Source organism: Myotis lucifugus, unplaced genomic scaffold (genome assembly GCF_000147115.1).
Source record: "Myotis lucifugus unplaced genomic scaffold, Myoluc2.0 scaffold_45, whole genome shotgun sequence".
Lineage (NCBI taxonomy): Eukaryota > Metazoa > Chordata > Mammalia > Chiroptera > Vespertilionidae > Myotis > Myotis lucifugus.
In genome coordinates, this window is record NW_005871093.1 from 918,654 (window position 1) to 931,481 (window position 12,828).

General features: G+C 35.5%; 1 protein-coding gene across 1 annotated transcript in view; it reads left to right on the forward strand.

Moving 5' to 3' along the window:
- RABGEF1 (RAB guanine nucleotide exchange factor 1) overlaps nt 1–12,828 on the forward strand; it is a 32,272-nt gene that overhangs the window by 3,555 nt on the left and 15,889 nt on the right. The window contains exons 4-5 of the mRNA XM_023753411.1: nt 7,425–7,594; nt 10,083–10,097. Of these exons, the coding sequence (XP_023609179.1) occupies nt 7,425–7,594; nt 10,083–10,097 (185 nt within the window). The remainder of the gene's footprint in view (nt 1–7,424; nt 7,595–10,082; nt 10,098–12,828) is intronic.

Consider the following 12,828-nt stretch of genomic DNA (forward strand, 5'->3'; position numbering starts at 1 on the left):
TCTAAAAAGGAAGTTTTCTGAGAGCTTATCTGAGAGACAGTATTGAGGAAATATATGGAGAACATATACAAAAAGACTCACTTTGGGCTTTTAGATTGGTGAACATAACCCATAGTATGCATTTTCTAGTGTGTGGATGTGTATGTACTTGACCTTATTCATCCTACTTCTTAAAATGCCATAAACCAGCAACAGGATTATCGCTAAAGTCACACTTGTTCTACCAGTGAGCAGTCTAGCAGGAAGCAAGAGAGAATGTCTGCTGTTAGGACTTGGTCTCTGAACATTTATATTGGTAACCGTTGTGCAGTAAATTTGGAATAGTGAGGAAGCATGGGAACTAACACTGATGCAGTCAGAAGAGTTCTTTTCTTGGGAGCCCCGTCTCATTCCCAGCCCCTCAACTTGCGGTATTTGGGATGAGGTTTTTGGCCTGCCTAAAGGCAGGGGAATGAATAACATCACTCCTTAAGATCTTTGCTGGTCTTGGATTTAATGACTCTTGTTTAGTTTTATTAAAGGAAAGGTTGCTTATAAGCAGAAAAACAAATCTTTAAATAATCTTTTAGTTCACATGATTAATTTGGAGAATAGTCAATACCCGCTGGAGATTAAATTAAAAATATATTTGGCTCATGATTTATTTATTAGGAGATAGTATAGTAAGGTGGTTAAAAACATAAGCTTTGGAGTCATCCTGGTTTGAGTCTCAGCTTTGTGGTTTACTGGCTGTGTGACTCAGAGCAAGCTAATCTCTTTAAGCCTGTCTGTTCTGAAGGACAGTAATACTTACCATAGGCATGTCTTTAGGTTAAATAAGTTGATGTGCATAAAGAGTTTAGCACAGTACCTGACATACATTGTAAGTATACAGTAAGTGTTAATTAATTTAAAACCAATAAATGTTTTTCTGAGAGAATAATCTCTGCTAGTAGAGAGCTCAAGGGCATTGATCAAAGTCATTCCTTCCTAGTTAGCTTAAATTCTGTTTCCTGCTTTGGGAAAAGTCTCACTAATCTTATGAATTTACTAGAGGTCCGGCACACGAAATTCGTGCATGGGTATGGTCCCTAGGCCTGGCCTATGACTAGGGCCATCTTCCCCGGCTGCCTACAGCTGGTCCTGCCTCCCGCCGCCACCCACCCACAGTTCCCCATTCGCCATTGGGTGATCGGAGCCTGCCGGCCAGGGGGAGGAACTGAGAGGTCGGCCATTCCGCCCGCTCGCCAGCCTCGCCCCCGCAGCAGGTTGCCCTCTGTATGTGAGGCAACTGGTGGGGTGGGGGCCTTGGCCTGGTGCCACCTGCGTCACCCGCCACCCACCCCTGGCTCCCCGTTCGCCATTGGGTGATTGGAGACTGCTGGCCAGGGAAAGGGACCGAGAGGTGGTCAGTGCGCCTCATAGTGACTGGTCGAGTGGTCGTTCTGGTAGGGTCAATTTGCATATGACCTTTTTATTATATAGGACAGTGATGGCAAGCCTATGACACGCATGTCAGAGGTGACACGCGAACTCATTTTTTTGGTTGATTTTTCTTTGTTAAATGGCATTTAAATATATAAAATAAATATTAAAAATATACATCTTTGTTTTACTATGGTTGCAAATATCAAAAAATTTCTATATGTGACACGGCACCAGAGTTAAGTTAGGGTTTTTTAAAATGCTGACACGCCGAGCTCAAAAGGTTCACCATCACTGGTATAGGATGATAGATGATGAAATGGCATATGACAGCAGATGAAATAGTACAGAAATTATAAAACTATTAACTCTAACCTGCCTCATTTTACAAATGACATGAAGCTCATAAAAGTTATCTAATTTACCCAAAGTTATATGAGTTGATGTATTAGAGCTCAGGTCTCCTAACTCCTGGCTTAGTGTTTTTCCTTGAATTCGTGTGTGTGCGCGTGCGTGCGTGTGTGTGTGTGTGTGTGTGTGTGTGTTTATCTATATCTTTACCTATATGTATAGACATTTGATGAGGTTTCTATTACTGAAGTGCATAATAATCATGTGCATTCACTGACCATCTTTGACAGTTTTAGAAAAATGTTCTAAGAGCTTCTGACAATGTGCATCATAGTATAGAAAGAAGATTGGTACTTTAAAAGAAACAATTCCAAGTTATTTTTATTTAAAAACCTTTACATGGCCCTCGCCAGTTTGGCTCAATGGATAGAGTGTCGGCCCTTGGACTGAAGGGTCCCAGATTTGATTCTGGTCAAGGGCATGTGTCTCAGTTGCAGGCTCAATCCCCTGCCCTAGTCAGGGCGCATGCAGGAGGCAACCAATCAATGTCTCTCTCTCACATTGATGTTTCTCTCTATCTCTCCTGCTCCCTTCCACTCTCTCTAAAAATCAGTGGAAAAATATTCTCAGGTGAGGATTAACAAAAAGTAAATTAAAAAAGAAAACCTTTATACGGAATATTTTTTATTATTTTTTCTTTTAGAATGATACGTTTTTACTTTGATTTTTTATCTTTAGTTATTTTTATTGTTTGTTTATAGAAAGCATATGGGGGAAAAGACCTCAAAGTATTGAAAAAATTAATGTGTGTAAAGAGGATACTGTTGGATCTTTTTTTTCCACAAACTTATGTAACTTTGCTAGATGGACTTAGCATTTTAGACTGATTGTTTGGCCTTTGCATGTAGGTGAGGTTAACCTATTCTAAATGTGTTTTAATTTATTGAGTCTAAACTAAGATAGACCTTTTGTGTTTTGTGTCCTTTATTTTACTTCATTAATACATGATGCCCTTGCTCTTGATATTTTACTTCTTTGGTAGCACAAAAGAAAGCTGTTAAGCCAGGGCAGCTTGGTAATAAACAGAACACAAATAACCTTCTAAAGATTTGAAGACTATTTTAACAAGCATGAGATGGTTGACTGTAAAAACTTAGAGAGTTTACATATAGTTTTCTAATCTCCAAAGTAAGCTTGAGTGAGCTAAAGCTTACAGAGTAATTTATAGTGGGTTGGCCAAGTGGAAATACTTGCTCATACATTTAAAAATTCCCACTTTTTAAGAGCTCAAATAGATGTTGTCACACTAAGTAAAAACTTGCAAACAATTTACAAATGAATCTAAAAGTTATGCTCCTAGAATTAAAATACTAGTCTTCCACCTAGTTATTAGATTCTAATACTGTTCTTCACTAAACTGAACTATGGTTCCTTGGAGAAATGACTGATTCCAGGGCTGGAACTGGGAAAGAGGACCCCCAAAAATGTTGGGGACATGGCAAAGACCCAGAAACGAGCTTGAATGGGTTCCCACTGGCCAAACTGGAGTATCAGAATAAATAAGGACAATCAATGGAGTGTAACTTATTGAATAAAATAATAATCCATTAGTCCCGCCAACTAATAAAATAGATAAATAATTAAAGGAGAAGAGAAAGTTCTTCTTTACCAAAGAATGTTAACTAATCAATATGAAAAGGATGATGGAGATAGAAAAATCACTATTTCACAGTTGTCATAGTAAGGATTGATTCAGGCAAGTTTCATCATCTGGGTTGAGAGGAGGGAGTTTACTGAGGAACAAGTTAAGAACTGGTCTCAAATGAACTCCCATAACTTATTTATTAATTACAAATAGAGAAATGGTAACTATGTAACTAGGGGGAAGGTAGACATTATGTGCTTCCAGATAATGATACTTTGAAAAGAGCACAGCATAAGCTGAAAATTTATAACTTGAATGCAGTCATGAGGAAACAGCAGAGAAACCAGAACTGAGGGGCATTCAATGAAATAACTGGCCTGTATGTTTCTAAATTGTGAATGTCTTGAAAAACAAAGGCAGGTTGGGAGCATTTCCAGATTAAAGAAGACTAGTGCCTGGCCGGTATGGTTCAGTGGTTGGGCGTCAACCTATGAACCAGGAGGTCGCGGTTTAATTCCCAGTCAGGGCACATGCCCAGGTTGCAGGCTTAATCCCCAGCGTGGGCCATGCAGGAGGCAGCCAATGAATGATTCTCTCTCATCATTGATGTTTCTGTCTCATTCTCCCTCTCCTTTCCTCTCTGAAATCAATAAAAATACATGTTTTTTTTTATTTTTTTTAAAAGACTAGTATACATGACCACTAAATGAACGTGTGATTCTCAGTTTCTTTTGTTTTCATTTATAAATACATATATCTTTATCCCAACTTCCCTATTTTATTTTATTTTTTTAAAATATATTTTATTGATTTTTTACAGAGAGGAAGGGAGAGAGATAGAGAGTTAGAAACATCGATGAGAGAGAAACATCGATCAGCTGCCTCCTGCACATCTCCTACTGGGGATGTGCCCGCAACCCATGTACATGCCCTTGACCGGAATCGAACCCGGGACCCTTCAGTCCGCAGGCTGACGCTCTATCCACTGAGCCAAACCGGTTTCGGTTTTCCCTATTTTACATAAAAGATAGCACTACATATATCCTCATTTTTAAACGTAGCAATACAGCCCTAGCAGGTTTGGCTCAATGGATAGAGCGTCGACCTGTGGACTGAAGGGTCCTGGGTTCATTTCTGGTCAAGGGCACATGCTAAGGTTGTGGACTCAATCCCCAGTAGGGGGCATGCAGGAGGCAGCCAATCAATGATTCCCTCTCATCATTGATGTTTCTATCTCTCCCTCTCCCTCTCTGAAATCAATAAAGATATATTTTAAATAAATAAACTTAGCAATACATTTAAGAACGTCTTCCTTTTATCACTACATAAAGGCTATTTGTTTTAAAATTACACAATATTCCATTTTGTGGATTAAATAATAATTTATGTAATCCCTTAAGTCACCATTTTGTACAGTTGCAGTATTGTGCTAACATGAGTAGCCTTATACATACTTTATTTTGTACATACGCAATTGTATCAGAAAATTTCTGAAAAATGGAATTGTTTGGTCATAGGATAAATGTATTTTTAATTTTCATGATTATTACCAAATTGCACTTCATTGCAGTTATATCATTTTACATTCCCACCTTCATGAGTGCCTTCCCCCATATCCTCATCAACATCAAACTTCAAATTTTTGTCTATTTATTACTTTTTTAAATGGCATCTCATAGTAGTATTAATTTGCATATTTGTTAACAGGAGTGAGATTGAACATATTTCCTGTTTAAGATCCATTTATGTTTCCTTTTTGTGAATTGTTAGTATTCTTTACCCATTTCATATTAAACTGTTCAATTTTTTTTTTCTTCTTTTTTTTTTTTTTTTTAGCAACAATCTTTTTTTTTTTTTTTTAAATATATTTTATTGATTTTCTACAGAGAGAAAGGGAGAGAGATAGAGAGTTAGAAACATCGATGAGAGAGGAACATCGATCAGCTGCCTCCTGCACATCTCCTACTGGGGATGTGCCCGTAACCCAGGTACATGCCCTTGACCGGAATCGAACCCGGGACCTTTCAGTCCGCAAGCCGACCGGTTTCGGCTTTTTCTTCTTTATAGGAGTCCTTTTACATTAGGGAGAGTAGCCCTTTGTGCTGTAACATACAAACATTTTTTCCCAGTTTGTTGTCCAACTTCTGACTGATGTGTTTCTAGTCACATATACAGTATTTTTTGTGTGCTTTTTTCCTTTATTTTTCTTTTAATGTGATTGAATTCTTTAATGGCTTCTACATTTTGAATCATAGTTAGCACCTGATAATTTAAAAACTAGGCAAATACTTGTTTTGGGAAGATAACTATGAAGTGCAGTTTTCTTCTGCTAACTACTTAATAGTACAGTTTGGGGGGAGGTGTTTTTACTTTAATTAGAGCATAAGTCAAGTAATTAAGTAACACATTTAATAACCAGTTATGTAATAAGTGAGATGTGGAGTGATTAATTTGTTACAGGTAATAGTGTATATTTTTAGGTAATCTATATGTGTTTGTTTCACTTGAATAAACCAGGCAATCTAATAGAAATAATGCCTTTATTAAAACTTTATTTTGTCCTAACCAGTTTGGCTTAGTGGATTGAGTGTCGGCCTGCGGACTGAAAGGTCCCAGGTTTTATTCCAGTCAAAGGCACATGCCCGGGTTGCAGGCTCAATTCCCAGTAGGGGGCATGTAGGAGGCAGCTTATCAATGATTCTCTTTGATCATTGATGTTTCTATGTCTCTCCCTTTCCCTTTTTCTCTCAAATCAATAAAAAAATATATTTTTAAAAACTTTATTTCAACTTCATTAAAATGTATATTAGGTACTAAAGTTCAAAAAATAAGAGTATAAGAAATTACTCTAAGAAAACATGTAATAGGTTGATTTTTAATACCTTAAAAAGATTATTTTTTTCTTAATTATCTTTCTTTTTGTGTTAAAAGGAAAGTATGGATGTATAAGGTACCTAATTCCTTATAGGTATTGAATTAGAGAGCACAGTTCAAAAGTAGGAGGTTTAGAATGTGATAGGAGACCAAGTGATAGTTCATACTTTCTGAGAGTGCTTACTCTTACATCTCCCTTACCTCTGTTCCATGACTGTCCCATTTTCCTTTTAGTGTATGTATGTATATATGTATTTATTTATTTAATACTTTTGTGGTGTTTTTTTAAAAATACATTTTTATTGACTTCAGAGAGGAAGGAAGAGGGAGAGAGAAATAGAAACATCCATGATGAGAGAGAATCATGGATTGGCTGCCTCCTGCAAGTCCCCCACTGGGGATTATGCCCACAACTTGGGCATATGCCCTTGATCGGAATCGAACTTTTAGTTTGCAGGCCGACGCTCTATCCGCTGAGCCATACCAGCTAGGGCTTTAGTGTATTTATTGAAGAGAAAAAGAGTATGTGGCCAATTCATTGGACAGTGTTTTATTTGCTTCCCTTGCCTCTTAGCTGTATGCTCTGTCATGATCATTATGCTACTTAAATGCAGTCTTTTACTTTGAGCAGTCTGACTTGAAAACCGAATGTTGGATAAATAATTGTTAATCTCCACATAAACAAATTAGCCTTTTGCCTTTTTGGCAAGTAAAATGGATTTGGAAAGGTTGTCTAATATTTTATAAGTCATCTAAATTTTTCTACTTCTGATTATTTCACTTAATTAGTTTTATAAACTCATGCAAACCTTTGAGAAAGTTGTTCAAGACAGTGGTGCCATTTTAGTTTTAATGATTAAATATATAGATCAAAGCATGATATATTTTGGCCAAAAAAATATAAATAAAGCAACTTTTGTTGGAATAGGGATATCTTTTACATCATATAGGTTTTTTTCTATTTGTATTTTTACTCATAAAATAAATTTAGCTTACTTTAAGGGAAGTTGCCCAAATATTTAAACATAAAATAATTTAAAGTCAAGTTTAACTTTGATTAAGCGTCATTTAAATAATCTTAAATTAGATACTTTAAGTAATTCCATGCATGGCTCTTCTGTGTAATGAAACTTATTTTTAATTTTCCCAGCAGAAATTCAGGAAGCAAAAGCTCCCAGTCCTTCCATAAACCGGCAAACCAGCATTGAAACGGATAGAGTGTCTAAAGAGTTCATAGAATTTCTCAAGACCTTCCACAAGACAGGCCAAGAAATCTATAAGCAGACCAAGATGTTTTTGGAAGCAATGCATTACAAAAGGGTAGGTTGAGAATGACTACTTAGAAACAGAGTTTTGGTTTGAGGAAGGGTCTTCGAGATAATTTAGTGCAACTTTGTCATTTTATACCTGAGAAAATCAAGACCCAGAGATATTAAGTTACCTCAGAAATGACACTGAATAAAGTGAAAACCTGACTCCCAGGCTAGTACTTTTCCACTGCAACTCAGTGGCATTTAGATCATCTTTACGTGGAAAGTGTGTCATCCAAGACACTTTTATAGTATACTTTAGTACTAAGCCTTCCTAACTGTACCTTGTAAACAGTATAAACTACCATAGTTAGTAGACCTTGAGCTCGTAAGTAATAATTGTTAGACCAGTAGCAACCATTTTAGGGTATTTTTGTTTTTGTTTTTTGTATTTTGATTTTAAATTTTCCTCTCCTTGCTAAAGTAGAGAAGGGAAAGCTAGAATTTAGATGTTGAAAGGGACCTTAGCAATTATCTGATTTTAGTCCTTTTATTTTATAGATGGGAAAGTTGAGAGCCAGAGAGGATAAGTCACTTGTCCAAGGTTAACAGCTAGGTTCTGCCGGTGTCAGAACTAGTACTTGTGTGTTTCTTTAACCTGTAATTTCTAACCGATAATTTCAGTTACAATAATTCGTAAGACCACCTATAAAGGGGCTCATTTTGTAAATAGTGATTAATGTGTTTGTAACATACCTCACCCATTAAACTTAGAATTAGCTCTTGTCAAAATATTTTTTAAATATTGAATTCAGTTAGTACAGGAGAAAATAAGCTTTCTTTCTTGGTTTTTTTTTGGTGTGCACTTACACTGAAAATAAACAAACAGGCTTCTGTTTCCACCCTGAAAGTGTTTGCAAGCAAATAGTGAGAGTTAAATAAAGCAAGCAAGATATCATTTACATTTTGAGTTAGAAGTAATGATAGACTTCTTTAATATGAAAAATTCAGATATCATGTGATATACAACTTTCACTTTTATCAGAAGTAAAAACTAAAGTTTTGTAGTTATTTATTCTTCAGCCCATATGAAATATTTACTTGCTCTATATACTGTATTGGCATATATACTATATAGTACACATAGCACATAGCACTATATTTTTAAAAACTGCTGAGCTCAGGTTTGTTTCTTTTTCTTTTGCTCAGAAGTGTAATGTTCCCTTTTTCTGTAATAATTTAGTTGACTTTTGACTCAATATACTGAAGTAAAGAGGTAATTAACAGGTACAGATACTGCCATACTTAATTGTTTTCAAGGCACCACTAATTGATATTAGAGACCTGAATATGGCCTCAGAGTCCTCCTTGTTGAAGAACCACTGTACAACCTAGTTTTCATTTCTACACCAGCACTGTTTTATGTTGAAGTGGCCAAGTCGTATGCATGTGTGCTCAGCATCTAGCATGGTACCTGGCACATACCTGATAGTGAACAGATGTTTGTTAAACTGAATGTCCCTGGGGAAGCCCGTCTAGTCTTTGGCTGCAAGTTAATGTTTCAAATAAATAAAACAGTTTTACACCTGAATGAAGCAACCTTATCTAACTAGCTTCAAATCATTTAATTATAAATTTCTTTTTTTTTTATTTTTTATTTCTATTATTTTTTTTCCAAAGGGTATTACATATGTGTCCTTCCCCCACCCCCCGCCCTTGACAATCCCCTGCCCTCCCTTACTCCCCAGTGTCTTATGTCCATTAGTTATGCTTATATGCATGCATACAAGTCCTTCAGTTGATCTCTTACTCCCCTCCCTTCTGCCCCCCAACCCTCTCTGGCCTTCCCACTGCAGTTTGACACTCAGTTTGAGGCAGCTCTGCCTCTATATCTATTATAATTATAAATTTCTTGAGAGAATTTGAGTACAACTTGGGATAGTTCCTGTGATATAATGAAATATATCACAGTGCAAGTGCCCTCTGAGAGGTACTCAATTTATCAAAACTGCTTAAAAATCTGAAGTTAATGTTATGCTCACCAACTAAACTTCCTAGGCTTCTTATTCTTATGATCTACTCATTATGAAAATACAGCCTTATCTGTTTGGAACTGCCTCATTGCCATTCATTGATAATTCTTCCTACGGCACCCCCACAATATTATTCTTCAAATGTGTGAGTTTCAGAACACTGAACCATTCCTGCCTACATCTTTTTTTTTTTTTTTTTTAACTTTATTCCTGTTTTCTCCAACCCTATGGTATGCCAGTGGTGAGCAGCCTTTTCTGCATATGGGTCAAGTCTAGAAAATGAAATACATATTTTCAGAATTATGTTAAAATTTTTCAGCCATTTTATCTTTATCAATAAGGAAGTACTTGACCTGCACTTAGACTTAAAAAGAATTTTTTTCATTCCAAAAGGGGAATTTGGCTAAAATTTCATTTACATAACACTGCATTATTGAAATGTAATGCTTTTCTGTTCAACAGATACTATCATTTGCTAAGACTGGTTTATTTTCCCCTTTTTTTCTTTTTGCTTAATCTTATTAGATACTTAATATTAAGGTATGTATTGTCTTGTAATCCCTTTTCATATTCTTTAAAATAAGATATATTTCTATTGTAAATGAGACAGGCAGCTACATCATTAATATACAGTCCATTCAGGTTGAACACACAGTTATAATCAGCTATTTTTCTCTTTTTTTTTTTAAAGTCATCATAGCAAGATTTTAAATTGTAGAAATGGCCAGAAGGTTGGGGACGGGGGAGATGGTGTATGAAGAAAGCTAAGGAGAATTTACAAGGTTTAGTTTTTTAAACTTCTTCTTATTACAAAATAACTATAAGAATCTTACTGTAAGAACCAAGCTTCAATTAGGTCCAAGTGTGGCACGATCCAAGGACGTGTAAGATCACACATTATTGAAGGCAGCAGAAACCAGCCATACAGAAAATATGGACATCAAAACTAAAAACCTAAATTCATTAAAAACAGATAACTGTAGTGCAACAGTTAATGAATTCAGAAAATGATCACAGAGATCCAATTTCTGTAGATGGGGAGTTCCAGATAAAATATACAGAAAACATAATTACAGAAATAGTCAGATTTTCAAAACTGGAGGTGAATAAAAAAAGACTTCAACTAGACAACTAAGAAATGTATACAGAGAACCTCTCAGTATTAATATTCAAAGGAATATATCCACTTGTCAAATATTTTTTTTCAATTTTTAAAAAATCCTCAACCAAGGATATGTTTTTATTGAAAAAAAAAATTTTTTTAAGAGAGGAAAGGAGGTAGGAGAGAGAGAGAAACATCATTGTGATTAGGAAACATCGATCAGTTGCCTCCTGTACTCCCCCCGACCAGGAATCAAACTTACAACTTTTTGGTGTACAGGATGATGCCCAGCCAACTGAGCCACCCGGCCAGGGCCACTTGTCAAAACTTTTTAAACTACAAAGAAAAAATAGTTTTAGGGGAAAAAAGTAAAATGACTTTATACAGACTTTATAGAAAAGATGATCCCAGGCCATGTTTAGAAAATACTTAATACTTAAGGATTTACACTGTAAGTGTTTTTTTTCTTAGGAAAATATGAAAAAAAACCTTTGGAATTTTATAGAACCTGAAAGAATTAACCAACACAAATCTATCATTTAGCCCTTTGACAAGAACTGTGAAGGATCTGAGATTTACCTTACTTGCATGTTAACAAATTAGCCTGCCATAGTTTCATGGATACTGGCAGAAGACATAAGTGTCTTGGATCAGAAATAAAGGCCAGTTTATAACAGTAGTAAGCCAGAGTGAATCAGCATTTGCACCAATTCCTTGATTATCAATTCCCACAGGGCAATACCTGTTAGTGCAGTGTGTTATGTTAGAGAAAAGGATCTTTTATAATGGGCATGAGTTTAGAATTTATATTTAGAATTTGTAAATATGTTCTTATGGACATGCACTTCATATAGCTGCTGCTATGACTATCCGCCTGGAAGTCCAAGCATAATGTTAAAACTAGTTCTTTGAAGAAATGTTTTCAGTGGACCTAAACTTGTTTTGTCCATGGATATATTTTTCTGGAGATCAAGTTTTGTACGAAGATGGGTCTACTTGAGTTCACACAACGGAGCATAAAGGAAACAACCTTCCTCATGACCATCTCATATGGGTATTAGTATAAAACAAAAATATTTGCTGCTGCTACCACCATATCTGTTTCGAGATGATTAGTGGAGATAGAATAAGAAAAAGAAGTGAGACCACCTGGGAATACCGGGTGCTGTAGGCTTAAAAAAAAAAAAAAAGAAAAGAAAAAGAAGTGAGAGATTTACTATATGTCCTATGACATTTTATCCTTCAGGCTTATATTTATCATACAGTAGAAGATAATTATTTGCATTGTCCTCCTATGCTCTCTGAGCATTTTTTTAATCTTTCATGTTATTGCTTATACTACAGTATAAGCAATTGTGGGAATTCTAATAATGTACTAAATGTTTTTAGAATAGATAGAAATATAATATTCAGGATATTCAGGAAAATTTGTCAGGAAAATCCAAGGAAAAACAGAATACTAATAGAGGTATAAATTTGGCAATATGGCGATATAAAAGTCCACAAAATTCAGTTATAATACAACATTCCAGTGATAAAAAACCTAGCACATTCTTTAAAAATAGCAATTTTAAAGACAATAGCAATAAATAAAATTAAATATTAATAACATCTAATATAGAAAGTTAGAGGTTTATTCAATGAATTAAAAGATTAAGGATTGTACCTGGGCTCTAGCCGAGAAAAATAAATTTACAAATATTTTTCAGGTTAATATGAACACTTAAGATATCATTTAAATTACAATGTTATATTGTTTATTCTAGAAAAACAAGGGAGCAAGTATACCATGTAATCTTTGGGGGTAGAATGCAAGGATTTTGGAGAGGAGGTTTCTAAATTTTGCAAGCGTCAAAATATATTCTAAAATGAACTTTATATGATTTTTAAATGTTTTTTAAATAAGAAATGGGCAAAGCCAGCTTTCTTTTCAGAATCAAAATGTAGAACAATTGGGAAAATTATATATTTAATTAACCTTCACTAGTTTGAGCCTCCACAACTATATGTGATTTTGATGTTAAAAAACATCTCTATATATAAAAGCCTAAGCGACCGTTAACAATGGAACCGAATAAAGGGGATGTGCCCGCAACCCAGGTACATGCCCTTGACCGGAATCGAACCTGGGACCTTTCAGTCCGCAGGCCGACGCTCTATCCACTGAGC